The sequence below is a fragment of the Nicotiana tomentosiformis genome, chromosome 3 (assembly GCF_000390325.3).
Source record: "Nicotiana tomentosiformis chromosome 3, ASM39032v3, whole genome shotgun sequence".
NCBI lineage: Eukaryota > Viridiplantae > Streptophyta > Magnoliopsida > Solanales > Solanaceae > Nicotiana > Nicotiana tomentosiformis.
In genome coordinates this window covers 53,274,035-53,292,135 of record NC_090814.1, presented here as the reverse complement: position 1 = coordinate 53,292,135, position 18,101 = coordinate 53,274,035, and the positions used below count along the sequence as shown (strand labels likewise).

The 18,101-nt window shown below is 36.7% G+C and overlaps 1 protein-coding gene and 1 pseudogene across 8 annotated transcripts in view; one reads left to right on the top strand and one right to left on the bottom strand.

Annotated features, from left to right (window-relative positions):
* Positions 1-16,382, bottom strand: part of LOC104117379 (uncharacterized) — a 37,085-nt gene extending 20,703 nt beyond the window's left edge. The window contains exons 1-9 of one of the 8 annotated variants that reach the window (XM_070196965.1): positions 15,844-16,373; positions 15,315-15,600; positions 14,291-14,507; positions 13,964-14,002; positions 12,473-12,599; positions 11,769-11,830; positions 9,449-9,516; positions 8,838-8,887; positions 6,031-6,100 (exon numbers count right to left, since the gene is read on the bottom strand). In XM_070196965.1, coding sequence (XP_070053066.1) covers positions 6,031-6,100; positions 8,838-8,887; positions 9,449-9,516; positions 11,769-11,830; positions 12,473-12,599; positions 13,964-14,002; positions 14,291-14,431 — 557 coding nt within the window. In that variant the 5' untranslated portion in view covers positions 14,432-14,507; positions 15,315-15,600; positions 15,844-16,373. Of the gene's footprint in view, positions 1-6,030; positions 6,101-8,837; positions 8,888-9,448; positions 9,517-11,768; positions 11,831-12,472; positions 12,600-13,963; positions 14,003-14,290; positions 14,811-14,847; positions 15,143-15,314; positions 15,601-15,843 lie in introns of those variants that run through there. The other 7 variants (XM_070196968.1, XM_070196963.1, XM_070196961.1 and 4 more) reach the window with 7 other exon arrangements.
* On the top strand, positions 879-2,114 carry LOC138906918 (uncharacterized mitochondrial protein AtMg00810-like; annotated as a pseudogene).
* Positions 16,383-18,101: the final 1,719 nt, after the last annotated feature.

Here is an 18,101-nt window from a genome sequence, read left to right as displayed (position 1 = left end):
AAAGCTAAAAGCATGTCCAAGGAATTTTGGGCCGAAGTTGTTTCTTGTGCAGTTTATATGAACAACGGGTCTCCAATAAGGAATGTTAGAGATCAAACCCCTCAAGAAGCATGGAGTGGAAGAAAGCCAAGTGTCAAGCACTTGAGAATCTTTGGGAGCATAGCCTATGCTCATGTGCCACATCAAGGAGAGCGAAGCTTGACGATCGAAGTGTCAAGCATGTGTTTGTTGGCTATGATACGAGTTCAAAAGGCTACAAGCTCTACAACCCAAGTAGCAGCAAGGTGGCGGTAAGTCACGATGTTGAATTTGATGAAGAATTGGCATGGAATTGGGAAGCTCAGGAAGAAATTTTATATGATTTTCTTCCATACTTTGGTGATGAAGAAGAAGCAGAGACCGTGGAACCTGTGCAGGATACAACTCCACCTCCTTCTCCAACAAATGTTGCATCTCCCTCTTCTCAAGAAAGTTCAAATGAACAACCGCAAAGGACAAGGATTATTCAATAGCTCTATGGGAACACAGAAGAAGTTACTAATTTTGATTTTTTATATTGTCTCTTTGCTGACAGTGAACCAATGAACTTTGATGAAGCTGTTACAGACAAAAGGTGGAGACAAGCCATAGAGGAGGAGATTGAGTCAATAGAGAAGAACAACACTTGGGAGTTAACAACTCTTCCCAAGGGTCATCGAGCAATTGGAGTAAAATGGGTATACAAGACAAAGAAGAATGTTGATGGCGATGTGGAGAGATACAAGACACGACTTGTGGCTAAAGGCTAGAAACAAAGGCACAGCATTGACTATGAAGAAGTCTATGCACTTGTTGCCCGCATAGAGACGATCCGTTTGCTCATCTCTTTGGCGGCGAAAATGAAGTGGAAGATCCATCAACTAGACGTCAAGTCAACCTTTTTGAATGGCTATCTTGAAGAAGAAGTCTATGTTGAACAACCATTGGGCTTTGTGGTCAAAAACCATGAAGATAAAGTGTTGCGGTTGAAGAAAGCTTTATATGGATTAAAGCAAGCCCCACGAGCATGGAATAGTTGCATCGACAAGTATTTTCAAGACAATGGGTTTACTCATTGTCTCCATGAATATGCTCTTTACCTTAAAGTTCATATTAATGGAGATATATTACTTGTTTGTCTTTATGTTGATGATCTTATTTTCACGGGTAATAACCCAAGTTTATTTGAAGTTTTTAAGAAAGATATGTCCCGTGAGTTCGAGATGACAGACGTAGGGCTCATGTCATACTACCTGGGCCTAGAAGTGAAGCAGATGGAGGATGGAATTTTTATCTCTCAAGAAAGCTATACAAAAGAGATATTGAATAAGTTAAACATGCTCGATTGCAACCCCGTAAACACGCCGATGGAGAGTGGGACAAAATTGTCCAAGTTTGATTAAGGAGAAAAAGTGGATCCCATATTTTTTAAAAGCCTTGTGGGAAGTTTGAGGTACTTGACTTGTACCGGGCCAGATATACTCTTTGCGGTTGGAGTAGTAAGCCGCTTCATGGAAACTCCTACCTCCACTCATTTGAAAGTCACTAGATGAATTCTTCGTTACCTAAAAGGTGCGATCGACTTTGGGTTATTTTATTTTTCTTCTAATGATTTCAACCTTATGGGATATTGTGATAGTGATTATGCGGGAGATATTGATGATAGAAAAAGCACAACTGGTTTTGTGTTTTTCTTGGGTGATTCTGTTATTTCTTGGAGTTCAAAAAAACAATCCATTGTTACTCTCTCGACCTGTGAAGCCGAATATGTAGCAGCAACGTCAAGTACCTGTCATGCTATTTGGCTGAATAGATTATTAAAGGAGCACAATTCGCCACAAATTGAAGCTACGGAGATTTGTATTGACAACAAATCCGCACAGGCACTTGCCAAGAATCCGGTGTATCATGATCGAAGCAAGCATATAGATACAAGGTATCACTTCATCAGAGAATGCATTGCCAAGAAGGAAGTCGATCTCAAATATGTGAAGTCTCATGATCAAGTTGCAGATATTTTTACCAAACCTCTCAAGTTTGAAAATTTCCAGAGATTGAGATCAAATCTTGGAATGAAGAAGAAAAATCAAAATTAAGGGGGAAATTTGTGGGACCTATTTAAATAAAAAAAGAATAAAGAAAAGAAAGAGAAAACGATTTAGAAAAGGAAAAGCAAAAGGAATGCAAGTTGAAATTAAAGGTCAAGCATTGTAGGGGGACAAGGAATGCAATGTCAAGCAATTGTGGGCGCCTGTGAGCAATTTGCATTTTGCAATTGCAAAAGTCAAATTTGATTGGCTGAATTGGACGAGTCCTTCCCTTATAAATAGAGCCATTCAGTTTCATCTCAAATACACCAAAAATAAGAGAGAAGTATTAGAGCTGTGAGAGTAATCCACACACTAGAGAATAGCAAATCTTTTTTTTAATTTTCTTTCTTGATGTATATGGGTTTGAGGGGGAGATTGAAAGGAACAAACCCAGCTGTAAAAGAAATAAAATAAAGACAAAAGTTATAAAAGTATATAAAACAAAAGAAAGAAAAGTCAAAAAAAGATGAAAATATGATATAAGCGCTTACGCCGGCATTTTTATGATGTAAGCGCTTACATCGGCATTCTTATGATGTAAGCGCTTACGTCGGCACGGCATTCAAATGCCTATAAAAGGGGGTATGCATTTTCATTTGCAGATCATCCCTCAACTTTTTCTTTCTCTTCAATTAATAAAGAATTATTATTTGTGTGGCCGTCGAGTAGGCAAAAATTGTCGAACCACGTAAATCTTGTCTTGTCTCAGTGTTTTTGAGAGCGAGAAGCGCAAAAAAGCGACATTGCCTTGCCTCGCTTCAAAAGCGAAGCGCAAAGCGAAGCGCACGCTTCATTGAAGTGAAGCGCAATTTTTAAAAAACATAATGGAAACCTTGCAAAGACACAATATAAATAATAAAAAAATTCAATTTAAAAACTTTGGGACATTTTTAAATCCCTATTAATATAAGAAAATACATAATCAAATAAACTGAAAATACATATAAAATTAATCAAATAAACTGAAAATATAACATATATATAATAATTAATTATATAAACAAAAATACACATTAAAAAATTCAAATAAACTGAAAATAAAACATATCATATATATATATATATATATATATATATATATATATATATAATAATTAATTTTATAAACTGAAAATGCATATAAAATTAATCAAAATAACTGAAAAATAACATATATATAATAATTAATTTTATAAACTGAAAATACACATAATATTAATCAAATAAACTGAAAATATAACATATATGTGTATATATATATATAATAATTAATTTTATAAACTGAAATACACATTGAAAAATCAAATAAACTGAAAATATAACACACATGTATAATAATAATTAATTTTATAAACTGAAATACATATAAAATTAATCAAATAAACTGAAAATATAACATATATATAATAATTAATTTTATAAACTGAAATACACATTAAAAAAATCAAATAAACTGAAAATATAACATTATATATATATATATATATATAAAATTAATTTTATAAACTGAAATACATATAAAATTAATCAAATAAACTGAAAATATAACATATATATAATAATTAATTTTATAAACTGAAATACACATTAAACAAATCAAATAAACTGAAAATATAACATATATATAATAATTAATTTTACAAACTAAAATACATATTAAAATTAATAAATAAGAAGAATAAAGAGGATTGGGGGGGAACCAACGCCTGCCCTAGCACAGACACTGGACGAGAAAAACTAAAAAAGAGAAGAAGAAGAAGAAGAAGAAGAAGAAAGAAGAAAGAAGAAAAATTACCTGGAGGCTGGAACCCTAGTTGGCTGCTGCTGCTGCTAACGTTCAATTTTTGGCAAGACAAAGAAAGGTCTTTTCACTTTGGGTCTGTTTTGTATAACAAAAACAAAGACCCAAACTTTTTTTTTCAAAATGACCCCTTTGGGCAGAAGCGCTCGCTTCTGCGCTTTTCGCTTCTGGATCGCTTCTCGCTTTCTTGGCTGAAGCGATCGCTTCTGCTGGTCGTGTCGCCTTGGTAAGGAAAAAGCGACAGCTTCTCGCTTCGCCTCGCTTCTCGCTTAAAGCGACGAAGCGCTCGCTTTTCAAAACACTGTCTTGTCTTGTGCAAGTTATTGCTTTTCTCTTTTAAATATTTTTTCCCTTCTATTAGCCTGACAAGCTTCCCAACATAATATGGTTCTTATTCATATTTGACCCATTTTTAAAAAGTTCATTATCCAACCCATTTTTTGTGGATAATATGAGTGGTTAACTATTTTCTTTTAACCATTTTGCCACCACTACTCACCAGTAGTTTTACTACTATAGTATTTATGTACTATGATCTCTTTCTCTAAATTCCATTTCTAAACAGACATGGAACCGTAAGGCAAATGACATGAATGTCATTTTAAGTCAAATAGCATGTGGACTATAATGAGGAAAAGATCTTTTTAGAATTATGTTTCTACAGGTGTACATGTTGCCTACGTTAGGTTGATTAAGGACATGTATGATGGAGTAAAGACCCGAGTGAGGACGGTGGGTGGGGACTCGGACCATTTTCCGGTTATGATGGGGTTGCATCAGGGGTTCGCACTCAGCCCTTTTTTGTTTGCTCTGGTGATGGACGTACTGACGCGCCACATCCAATGGGAGGTGTCGTGGTGCATGCTATTTGCAAATGATATTGTATTGATTGACGAGACGCGAGACGGTGTGAACACGCAATTAGAGGTATGGAGGCAGACCCTGAAATCTAAAGGTTTCAAGTTGAGCAGGACCAAGACAGAATACTTGGAGTGTAAGTTCAGTGGCGAGACTTAAGGAGGGAAAGGGGAGATGAGGCTGGACTCGCAGGTCATCCCTAGGAAAGGGAGTTTTAAGTACCTTGGGTCTATTATTCAGGGGATGGGGAGATTGATGAAGATGTCACGTATCGTATTAGAGCGGGATGGATGAAATGGAGACTCGCTTCCGGTGTTTTGTGTGACAAGAAGATGCCACCGAAACTTAAGGGTAAGTTCTACAGAGTAGTGGTCAGACCAACGATGTTGTATGGGGCCGAGTGTTGGCCAGTCAAGATCGCTCATGTACAGAAGATGAAGGTAGTAGAGATAAGGATGTTGAGATGGATGTGCGGGCACACCAGGTTAGATAGGATCAGAAATGAGGTTATTCGCGACAAGGTGGGTGGGACCCCTATTGAGGACAAGATGCGGGAAGCACGGGTTAGGTGGTTTGGTCATGTGAGGAGGAGGAGCACAGACGCCCCGGTGAGGAGGTGTGAGAGGTTGATATTGGAGGGCCTACGGAGAGGTAGAGGTAGGCCAAAGAAGAGGAAGGGAGAGGTGATTAGGCAAGACATGGCGCAACTTCAGCTGACTGAGGACAACCCTTGATAGGAAGGTATGGAGGTCGAGGATTAGGGTAGTAGAGTAGGTAGTCTAGAGTGTTCATAACAATGGCATTGGCACGCAGTCTCGCTTTCTGATGGTAGTAGGTTTTTATGACTAACCGTTGTTTTCTTTCATTGTTGATCACCTTACAGTCTTGTGGTTTTTATTCTGCTTTTATATGGCTTTTGGTATTTTCCCTTCTTGTCTATAATTTCATTAATGTGGTGCTTATGCTTTCCTAAGCCGAGGATCTATTGGAAACAACCTCTCTATCCTTACAAGGTAGGGGTAAGGTCTGCGTACACACTACCCTCCCCAGACCCCACGGTGTGGGATAATATTGGGTATGTTGTTGTTGTTGTTTCTACTGATGTTATCATGAACACATTATTAGAAATGAAAACTCGTTCAGAAGTGTTTATAGTAATATACTTGAATCGTGTTTTATTAATAATGTCAAAATTCTGTTTTTGATTTGTTCATTTATTCACTTCTTTAAATGCCGACACCACTTACAAAAATTCTGAGTATGCACTGAAAATATTTATAATACCTCTCCAAGAGGCCAGTAGATGGATTCCTTCCTTGACCATATTGCTGAAATAAATATTTAACAATATCACCTGAGAAAGAAAAAAAAATTCATTAATTTACTAGAGGAACAAAGTCGTAAGAGAGCTCATGCAGCCCCGCGTGAGGAGTTGGTGCTAGAATGCTGGTTGTCTCATCAATTATTTTTATATCATATCCCAATTAAAAAGGAGGTGCCTCTTGATAAAAAGGAGTTGACACGATGCATGACACCCACTGCAGCTATTGTTCTCTCTTTATTTGCTTTTCTTTGCTTTTGGTAAGTCGTTCATTTGCTACGACATATGGGTCCTAGCATTCATTCTAAAGTAGCTGATGTAATTTAAAATGGACAATGGTGTGCTCGGCTGGAAGAAAATGATCTAGAGAACTACAACAGTTGGTGAACCCCATCCTTATGGCTATGCTTCCTTCTACAGGAGCTGAAGAATCGAAATGGAAAGGAGACACATGTAAATATTCCATTAGAAGTGCTCATGAACTGCTAAGAAACAGGGGAATGGGCACCTTTAATGTGGCTCCTAAAAAATCCCCCGAGTAGCTTTCTTTGCCTTACCAATCAGAACAGACTTAGCACACTGGACAGATCTAAGTGTCGCGAGATTGTCGAATATAAATATCTGCTACTTTTAAACTCAGCCTGAGAGGCTGAGACAGTAAAGTTTATTTTTTTCTGGCAGTTGTTCTGGCCTATGTGCCGCCAGATTCTGCAGAATTGCCTAGTACATACAGTTCTTACCCTTGTAATGATGAGCATGCATGGTAATCCAGGTCCCAAAAGCAAGTCCTCTTTCAATAGTGGGTACTAAAGCTTGGCTTTTCTTGTCTGAAACTGTAGAAGGGGCGGTAGAATAGTAGTCAAGTTGCTAAAACCAGACATATCTGAGAACGAAGTTGTTCTCTCCTTGTTTGATGCATCTACCCCTACAACTGTACACCAAACATAAAAGTTCCTCCCTCGACCGCTAGGAAAAAAAGAGAGGATAGCCATCTGTTCTTAAGCTATTTAAGACAATCAAGGGCACAACTATGCTTAGTCTTCATTTTAATCCAGGGTAGCACAAATTAAAGGCTTAACCCACCCACTAAGATTCAAAAACTGAAGCATCTACGTAATATTGCTAACTCATTTGGTTGGAATGGAGGCTTGCATCCGCCGTCTTGTGTGATAAGAATGTGCAACCCGGTCTTAAAGGTAAGTTCTACATAGTGGTGGTTAGACCGACTGTGTTGTATGGGGCGGAGTGTTGGCCAGTCAAGAACTCTCATGTCTAGAAGATATAGGTAGCGGAAATAAGGATGTTGAGATGGATGTATGAGCATACTAGGAGACATAGGGTCAGGAACGAAGATGATCGAAATAAGGTGGGGTGGCCGCCATGGAGGATAAGATGCGGGAAGCGATGCTGAGATGGTTCGGGCATATGAAGAGGAGATGAGCAGACACTCCAGTGAGGAGGTGTGAGAGGTTGATAGCCTGTTTGGCCAAGCTGGAAAAATCTGCTTATTTTGAGAAGTGTTATTTCTAGAAGTGCTTTTCGAAAAAGTACTTTTGGAGAGCAGTTTGTGTTTGGCTAATCAATCTGAAAAGCACTTTTGAACAATAATTTGTGTTTGGTCAAACTTTTCAAAAAGTGCTTTTAAGTATCAAATTACGAATAAGGACATGAAGAGATTTACTTAATAGTTAATATTATATGAATAAATAAATAATCTCAAATATTTATTATTAAAGATAATAATTAAGTTTTTTCATTTTATTTAAGTAAAACATGAAAATAAAATTCAAAAGTACTTTAATTCTTTCAAGATGATTTAAATATATCAAAATATTATTTAACAAATAAAAGCATTCATCTCAAAAGTCACCATATTAGAAAGCTATCCTAAAAATAAAAATAAAAATATTTATACATTAGGAGAGTTCAATAATATAATCTCTAATTCTAAGTATTAGGTTTAAAATAAGTAAGGTTATTTTGATATATACCATATTTTGCTAAGGGTATTTTTGAGAAGAAGAAAAGTCAAAACCGCTTCTGCTTCTGGGGAGAAGCTACTTTTTTCTGCTTCTCCAAATCTGCTTCTGCTTCTTCCCAAAAGCACTTTTTTCCCCAAAAAAGCTTGGCCAAACACCTCAAGTTGAGAAAAAAAATGTTTTTTGAGAAAAAAAGCACTTTTGGGGTAGGGAGAAGCTTGGCCAAACAGGCTATGAATATGGTGGGTCTAAGGAGAGGTAGAGGAAGGCCGAAGAAGTATTGGGGAAAGATGATTAGGCAGGACATGACCCATCTTCAGCTTACCGAGGACATGACCCATGATAGGAGGTTGTGGAGGTCGAGAATTAGGATAGTAGGTTAGTAGGTAATAGAGCGTACTTCCTTTCCTTTCTAGTAGTTTTGGTATTAGTCTAGTTTTGCTTGTTCTTAGACTTCTTCTACTACCTATGTTGCTTCTGCTTCAGTTGTTACTATCTTCTTGTTGTTATTGCTTCTTTTCCATGACTCCTTTCACTACTATATTTCATTCCCTTACTGCTGTGATTATGCTTGACTTGAGCGAGGGTCTATCGGAACACCCTCTCTACCTGCACAAGGTAGGGGTAAAGTCTGCGTACACAATACTCTCCCCAGACTCCACTAGTGGGAATACCCAGGGTATGCTGTCGTTGTTGTTATTTGGTTGGAAAACGAACAGTTAATTAGTACTTAGATGAAACTGCCTTAAACATAAAAAATTAATAAAGAAAAGGAACTCCCAGCTTCTTACCACTTTCATAGAGCGAAGTTCCAGTATTTGGGTCCACAAGGAATGGGAACCTGCAAAGTATCAACAATTTACTAAGTTAGGAACCTAAACTTTGAAAACTATGGCCCTAAAAAAAATACCTAGTAATAGCTTCTTGTCTCTTAGTGAACCTTTTCAGTTTGAACTATTTCACCCCTGTAAATAGTGCTGACTATTTTTTGGATTTTGTTAGCTCCTTGATCTTAGCATAAACTCATTTGCACTGAAGCTATCTATCCCACCCTTTTGTACTCATGCATCTGCTTGATGCCTTTTAATGAATTTCACTTCATAAAAAAATTTAGCTTCTTGTCTCTTATCCATATGAATATACTAGGCAAGGATATCCAATTAAGGGGTTATAAAAAGATAGGATTCAGAAAGACACAGCCAAAATAAGAAAACGATATAATAGAGTCATCCATGAATGATCACTTTGCATCTTCAACTTCTCATGGTTCAACATTCTTTATTCTACCTTATAACTAGCATTTCGGAACTTGTTTTCTTACAGAAAAGGAAAAAAATCTTCTAGTGCTTGCCAAATTAACAAAACCTTAATTTAAAATTCAATCTGAAGATTATCTACATACTGTTCTTTGCCTCCCAATCTTCTAACCATTTCTCGGTGTCTTACAGAACCCTTTGGACATGGATAAATCTACAAAATCACATTCGGGCCGTAAGGTAACCACATAGCAAATTACATAAGAGATAAAGCAGAAATTAAAAAGATAAATAACTTTAGTATTCAACATATCAATGTGATTATATGTTGCGGCAAAAGAATATGTTAAAACTCATAATCAAGTCACACCAAAAGAACCAACCACAGAAAGAGCTTTGCATTTAAGCCATGTTCTTTTTATTCCTATTAACAAGTGATGAGGACCAATCTGGATCTTTGAATAGCTGGAAGAATTGCAGATTTTCGTGTTTAACAGAAAGCAAATAGTCCGATGATATATCTAATTTATATACTTATGTAACGTAATGCCATGGTTTTGAGGTGAAACAGAAAGAAGACTTAATTTAGCTAGTTTGGATGAACCTCAGCTTCAGGTAATCTCCAAATAGATGCTGAGTATCCCTTTGAGGAATAGAAATTGAGATAGCATCTAGCTCGATGATGGGCGCATTGCTAAATTGTATTTCCCCTGTACATCTTCTAACAAAACCTAATAAATACAATCAATAACAACAACAACCCAGTAAAATCCCACAAGTGTGTCTAGGGAGGGTAGCGTGTACGCAGACCTTACCCCTACCCCGACGGAGTAGAGATGTTGTTTCCGATAGACCCTCGGATCAAGAAGACGAAAAGAGACAATAAATCAGTAACAGCAACAGAAACCAGAAAGATAATACCAAACCGGAAAATAGATGGAAAAGCGATAACAATAACCAGTAATAATGGAACAATACTATGAAAATAGAAAAATAGTATAAACACAACATTAACCACAATAAGTACAATCAATGATAACAGAAAAATTGGATTTTCTCAAATCTTGCTAATATCGTGATCGTACATAAGATAAATTCCCGTGCTCAATCAAGGGCGAGAAAAAATTAAACTTTTTCAGCATAAAAAGGTGGAGATCTGAATTCCCTATATCTCAAAGTTGGAAGAAGGACACTCATTTACTTTTGCTGCTTCTATGTGAATGCTAGATACAAGGATCAATCTGAATTTTGACATTTCTTGCAAAGACACTGTATCAGCACCAAAACCAACAGCAACTCCTACTGGTTGGAAAAAGAAAACGAAAAATAAAGAAAAAACAGGAGCCAGTCCTTGCAGTGTCCCTCTATCTCCTCAAGATATCTTATATGACTGAAATTCTCACAACCCTCGTTTCAAGAAAATAACAAAGAAAAAGAAACCAACTGCTCTCCTGTCCTTAACTTGCAAAGAATGCAATTATGTAAAATTGGCTAAATACTTCCTTCCATTTTACTTGAATCCTGTTTGACTACCATGGAGATCAAGAAGAGAAAGTGTGAATGGATTATTATCATGGACTCTTTTTCTCATAAAAGAAAAATCTATTATGGAATCAGTGTGGATTATTACTTGGAAAATTATAACCAAAAGTGTGAAGGTGCGGAGAGTTTTCAAAAGTTAAAAATAAAATAAAATAAAATAAACAAATAATACCTATATCAGTGTATATTACATGGAACTTTTGAGATGGAAACTTATCCAATTGGGGAAGGGGTCAAGTACTTGGGTAGTCTAGCACTGCCTAAAATGGTAAGTTTTGTTAAGTAATTTGGAACAGAGAGGGTAAATGAGTGTGTAACTCTAATTTGGAACAGTTATCTGTGTAACTTTGATGGATGTATCTACATTCTAAAGCTAGTAACGAATACGTCAGTATAGAAAATGCAGCTCTCTTATCCACGTGAAAAGATCTTACAACAAAAATCTTACCCCATGGGTTTTGAATGAGGAATTATACTCAAAGAAACAAAGGAAGAAATCTACTTATGCAACTGAAACCAGAAAAGCTGATATCACTTATTTTAGCATATGTTCCTTCTGAATATGTAAAAAATAAACTGCAGCAAGTAAAGGATGGGGTAAACTAAAGGGTTTCTATTACATATGGAAAAACCGAAACCAAGACTAGGAATTTTGAAGAAACAGGAACAAAAATCATTACTCTTTCGTTTCGAAACAAGAAAAAGGGATTTTCCTAAACCATAAAAAAATTTAAGAGGAAAAAAAATAAAGAACAACTGAGGCTAACCGCATTTGTTAAGAAGAGCATTATGGGACATCAGAAATTCGGTGTGGACATGAACCTAGTCTAGACTCATGACTCGCTCCAAGAATATTGCACCTAATTACAACATATATGAGGAGAGATGAGGATTATCAAATTAAATCTAGAAGACAATACTCACTTCTGCAGATAGATCAAGTTCGGTCAATGCCTCTCTAACCCTTCTGCAAAATGGGCACGCCTCTGTTGACAATTCCTATAAGAACCTGAGTTATTCCATTATGAAGTAACACATACATTCAGTTGCATCATTACACGAGATAAATGTGGGTGCTACACCCCTTAACAAAAGTTTCTAATAGGGTTCATATTTAGAGTTGTATGAAAAGTTAATACTTTAATGCTCCTACAATCAGTTTAGGTTTCACATTTACTCACATTACTTAGGGGACTTTTCCAGATTTAAAGTGTGCTGTGTGCATAGATTGAGAAGCGAGAGAATACTGCAAAAGCAGACATATCAATAGAATAAGCTAGTTTTCGTCTAGTTCAACTGACTAGGAAACAAATAGCTTACCCCTTCATTTTGGGTAAAAGATGCTAACTGTTAAATGACAAGCTGGGTATTTACCAAATATAAGCGTTGATACTTTGTCACATGAGCATTCCAAGCTAAAATTCTGAACTTTCCACTTTGTTTTTGCTCATGCGTGTATGAGAAAAACATACTTCAAAGATTTTTTAGTTTTCAGCAGTCTGATTTCTTCGGTGTGTCAAATCTCATAGATACAGAAAAATTGCTAATGTTTATATTAGTCAACATCATGGATTATAATTCGAAAGGACTGATGATTTAAACTTAGCACACAGCAAAGAGATGCTCACCAAATTCAAAGATCTGCAGGTGCATTAGAGGATTAACTTTACTACCATCTTTACTACCTAATTTACCATATTGTGCTCTTGAACCCCATGGAAGTCTTGCCAAGGTAGAAAGTCTAGATGTTGCTTCCTACAAGAAACAGGTTCTCAAAGATTAGGTGAAACATGAAAGGATAAAATGGCAGCAATAAGTAAAAATCTAAAACAAATTAAGCCATCAACTCGTCTAACAGCTATTTTGCATACATCCCCATAATTATGTTCAGAAAAATAAATGTGTTAGATGAGATTGTAGCTATCACATATAATTCTACAAAGTTCAAAAATCCTATCTACCCAAAACCATGTTATCTCAGAAAGACAGTTAAAAAATCAGACCATTACTTCCTTTTTCTTATTCTTCTTTTCCAGAATAAGGAAATCCAAGTTTTCAAGGGTTGTGCACATACATCAGCAAAGTCTATGCTGCTCTAAGAAAATAGTAACTTTGAGATTGACGTCTATTACAAGTAACCTAATTGTTTGCTGATCTAAGGGGGTTTAGTGAAGTATTAATTTTCACTTCTGTTGCTAATTAATCTCTAATACATCATATATCGAAATAGTCGAAATCCATGTAAATTTCAAAGTTAGCATGATCAAGTTAACCACAAAATGAATGAATTGATTTACAAACTTAAAAGTCGCTAATTTCTGCAAAATCTAGGATCATTTGGCATGGGAAGTCAATAACTGGTGAAAAGTTTGAGTCCTCCTTCTTGAGTCTCTGATTTTTCACTACTGTATCTCATGATGTTTTTGTACTTATTTCTCATCCTTCTTTCTCGTTTCCCTTCACAAGATTCATACAGCAATCTCATGTTTATGTTTCTTTAAATCGTATTATGTATTAAGTGGCATTAATGCCTAACTTTTGATAAATTCAACCTCTCTCATACATAATTATCTAAAGATCTAGCACAAATGTTATCGGAAAAATATAAAATCACCATACTCTTAATGTAGCTCAAATTTATGTAACAGCAGGAAGGAAATAAGAAGAAAAGTACAAGCAAATCTTGAACAGGATATTTATTTACAAGAGAAGCACTGGATTTTAACAGGTAACCCTGGGAAGTAACCAGCTAAGGACAAGATAACTTTACGGATCCAAACTTGCAGCTTCGTTACAAATCAAGCTATATATCCTATAAAAAGATTCCTAACCGTTTGTGAATAATAATGTTAAGATTCATTTTTCTTTTGGCAGATAAACACACGACTAGATCGTTAATCCAAGATTAGCTCCATTGTTTTTCTTTTTCCATTCCATTTGTCTATCAACCTCAAAGTAATTATGTGTGCCTGTTCGAACAACTTCTATACCAATACTGATAATGCATGACCAATTGACAATAAGAGCAATAGAAGACAAAAGTGTGCACAAATAACAGGTGCAGAACTCTACCACTTGAAATGAAAAAACAACTCGAAGAACTTATAACGTGATGGTACCTCCAATAAATAGTTTCTTTTGCTTGACGGGTCTCCTCCCTGCACGATGAACAATAATATTAGTAAACATAAGAATGTCAAATAATTTTTGCATGAAGAAAGCAGAAAAGAAAAAAAATAACATTCAAAAAATAGAATCAGCAGCACAATTAACAAACTACTAGGCATGACCTTAGACTAGACGCATCCCCTGGTAAGCAGTTGGTTTATAAATGTTAAATTGATTATCAATGAGAAATCCCAAATTTTCGAATATTGAAATGAGGAGAAAAAGAGAGTGAAAGAAGAAAACAACACCAAAGCAATATAGGAAAAGAACAAACTCACTGAAAAGAGTTTAAGCAAGGGGCAAAGAAAAGACAATAAGCTGGTAGAAGGGCTGCTGCTGCTGCTAAGGCCAACATTAATCTCAGAAGTTTCTGAGGAATCTTGGGTTTCCATTTCTTGGTCAGAAGATTTCAATTTCATTGCTGGGAATCCATTTCCTTTGCGGACGGAACCCGACTTCCCATTTCTTGAGATTACATGTTTTTGGCATTTGAAGCTGAAAATTGCAAATATTGAGGAATTAGTGGAATTGTAGGATTTGAATGGCAGAGTTGGAGGAGCGCATAGTGAGTGAGTGGGAGAGAATGTAAAGGATGACATTGACAACTATTCTGGAGGGTTAGGACCGTAGCTACAACTTTTACTTGGTTTTGCTCGATCTTTGATAATCTATCTAGTAGCGTAGAGGAAAAGACTTAGAAAATCCCATAACTATGCCTATAGGATTTTATCCCTTATCTGTACCATTGAATATAAAATATCCATTGTCTTGGTATAAGTAGACAAAAACTAACGGATATGTCCCTCTGTTTGGGTTAAAAATAACGGAGCTTTACCCCATCAAAACCCAGTTAAAAATAACGAACTCTCCCTCTTTCTCTTCAACCGTCGACCCCTTTTCCCCTAAATTTCCTATCATACTGGAGGAATTCTGCTCCATTGCGAACCTAACTATGGACTGCAACTTGAAAAATTCTGCAATACAAAAATTTCTGCTGTATAAAAATTTCTGCACAACTAAATTTCTGCAAATCTAAAAAATTCTGCAATTTGTAATCAGTTCTAAAATTATATGATGCATTAAAGTATTAAAACATAGTTATAGCAATTTGCTCAAAATATGAACAACATATTGTATATGATGTTGTAAAAACATTTAACAAGAATCACTTTCTTGCACCCAACCCAAGGGTGTGGCGTCAATGAAGTGGGTTAGAGCATGGGGTCTCGGGTTCAACTTCCAGCGGAGACAAATATTAGGTAATTTCTTGTCATCTATTCAAGTCTTGATGGATAGAGTTACCTGGTACATGTTATTGGTGGGAGGTGACATGTATCCCGTGGAATTAGTCGAGATGCACGCAAGTTAGCCCGGACACCACGGTTATAAAAAAAAAATCACTTCTATTGTGACTAGAAACAACAAAAAGTATGACTAAACAACATCCATGTTCCAAAGTCTTCAACGATTCCTAAACAGCAGCAAATATGACTAGAACAATGTCCACGACACAGCAGCTAAGAATTCCAACAGTAGAATGTCTTCAATAGTAGTGAGAACTACCCTGTTCTACTTCTCTTGTTCTAACCTACAAAATACAGAAATATGTTTAATGTGTAGTATGTAAATGGAACTTATTTGAGTAATTCGGCTTCCAAAAAAGAAAAATAGCAGCAACTATTAGTTAAACATCATCCAAAAATAGCAGCAAAATAATTCGAAGAGCATCCAACTTTTACCTCATTTACTTCTCCTCTTCTAACCTACAAAATAGAGAAAACATGATTTAACTTTTAACTTGTAAATAGAAAGGCGATTTAAAATATTATACCGGCAATTTTTCAGGATGTGATGATGTAGTTGATTGCCAAAAGACTGGTTCATTTAGGTCAGTTTCTCTCTCCACATAGCTAAACTTGCAAGTTCTCTTGTTGTGACCGGGCTTATGATAAATGCTAGATTAAATAGTTGTTTGCTTCCTTTTCATCCTTGTTCTGCTCGCTCCAGCTTCCCCAAATTCCTTTCTCCTCAATTTTTGCTTTCTTCCTCTTTTTTGTTTCACATTCTTTGGAGGCAAAAGAGGAATCTTACTAGATTTAGGCCACAATTGTGATCCATTAATTGGAAGAATAGCATATTCATAAATTCTCCTATATGTTTCCACCATGTAGCAGTCATCGATGTAGTTGCCGAAATGGCATGCTTGCAAGGATATCCGGTTATAGTCCACTTCCTACAACTACATGTTCTGTTATGTAGGTCCATTACCCAACCATCATCCATGCTCTCTCCAAGGATTTCATAATTCCACTTATTTGACTTTTGAGGAATAAACGCAACTGCTGCAGACTCATTTTTGTGTAAAATATTCTTGATCCTAGGGAAAACATCACCCGAATTCTATTTTTCTCCTTTATCCTTGTTAGCTTGTATCCGAGCCATCAATAAGTATCTTAATTTCTCTAACAATGTTATAATGGGCTTGTATCGGGCCTCAGGTATCATGCTATTAAAGGATTCACACATGTTATTCAACAAGATATCACACTTAGCATTTGAATCTGAGCCTAGATGTGTTCCTTGCATACCTGTCGGGCATGTTACCCGGTAGGGATATTGATTTGGTGCCAGGTACTCAGCCCAACTCTATTCCACTATATCGCATGGCACTTAGTAGAGTTGAAGGAACAATTACAAGAGTTGCTTTATAAGGGTTTCATCAGGCCTAGTGTGTCACCTTGGGGTACATCGGTACTACTTGTGAATAAGAAAGAAGATCTTATGAGGATGTGCATTGACTATATGCAACTGAACAAGGTTACTATCAAGAAAAAAGTACTCACTACTGCGTATTGATGATTTGTTTGATCAGTTTCAGGGTGCCAGGGTATTCTCGAAGAATGAGTTGAGATCAGGGTACCATCAGTTGAAGATTCGGGATTTAGATATTTTGAAGACGGCTTTCAAGACTCGCTATGGCTACTATGAGTTTCTGGTGATGTCTTTTGGGCTAACCAACGCCTAGCAGATTTTATGCACTTGATGAACAACGTATTTCAGCCCTATCTTGATTTCTTCGTCACAGTTTTTATTGATGATATATTGGTGTATTCTCGCAGCTGGGAGGATCATGAGCAGCATTTGAGAATCGTGCTCCAGACTTTGAGGGAGAAGAAGATATATGCTAAATTCTTCGAGTGCGGATTTTGGTTAGACTCGGTGGCATTCTTGGTCCACGTGGTGTCCAATGAGAGGATTAAGGTGGATCTGAAGAAGATTGAGACAGTTCAGAGTTGAACCAGACCATCTTCTGCTACTGAGATCCTGATTTTTCTTGGGTTGGCTGGGTATTATCCCCGTTTTATGGAGGGGTTTTCATCTATAGCAACCCCATTGACTAGATTGATGCAAAATGGTGCCCCATTCAGGAGGTCTGATGAGTGTGAGGAGAGCTTTCATAAGCTCAAGACTGCTTTGAATACAACCAGTTCTAGTTTTACCTTCGGGATCAGGTTCTTATACGGTCTATTGTGATGCTTCACAGATTGGCATTGGGTGTATGTTGATGTAGGAGGGGTAGAGTAATTGTTTATGCTTCGCGTAAGTTGAAGCCCCATGAGAAGAACTGCCCAATGTACGATTTGGAGTTGGAAGCCATTGTTCACGCGCTCATGATTTGGAGGCATTATCTTTACGGCTTGTCTTGTGAGGTGTTTTTAGATCACATGAGTCTCCAATACTTATTCAAGCAAAAAGATATGAACTTGAGGCAACGGAGGTGGTTAAAACTACTAAATGACTATGATATCACCATTTTTTATCATCTGGGGAAGGCCAATGTGGTGACCAATGCTTTCTGTAGGAAGGCTGAGAGCATGGGGAGTCTTTCTTGTATTCCAGTTGGGGAGAGACTGTTAGCTTTGGATGTTCAGGTTTTCACCAATCGGTTCATGAGGTTGGATATTTTGGAGCCTAGCAGAGTTTTTGCTTGTGACATATCACGGTCGTCCTAGTTTGAGCGCATCAAGGCACGCTAGTATGATGATCCCACTTGCTTGTCCTAAGGGACACGGTGCAACATGGTGATGC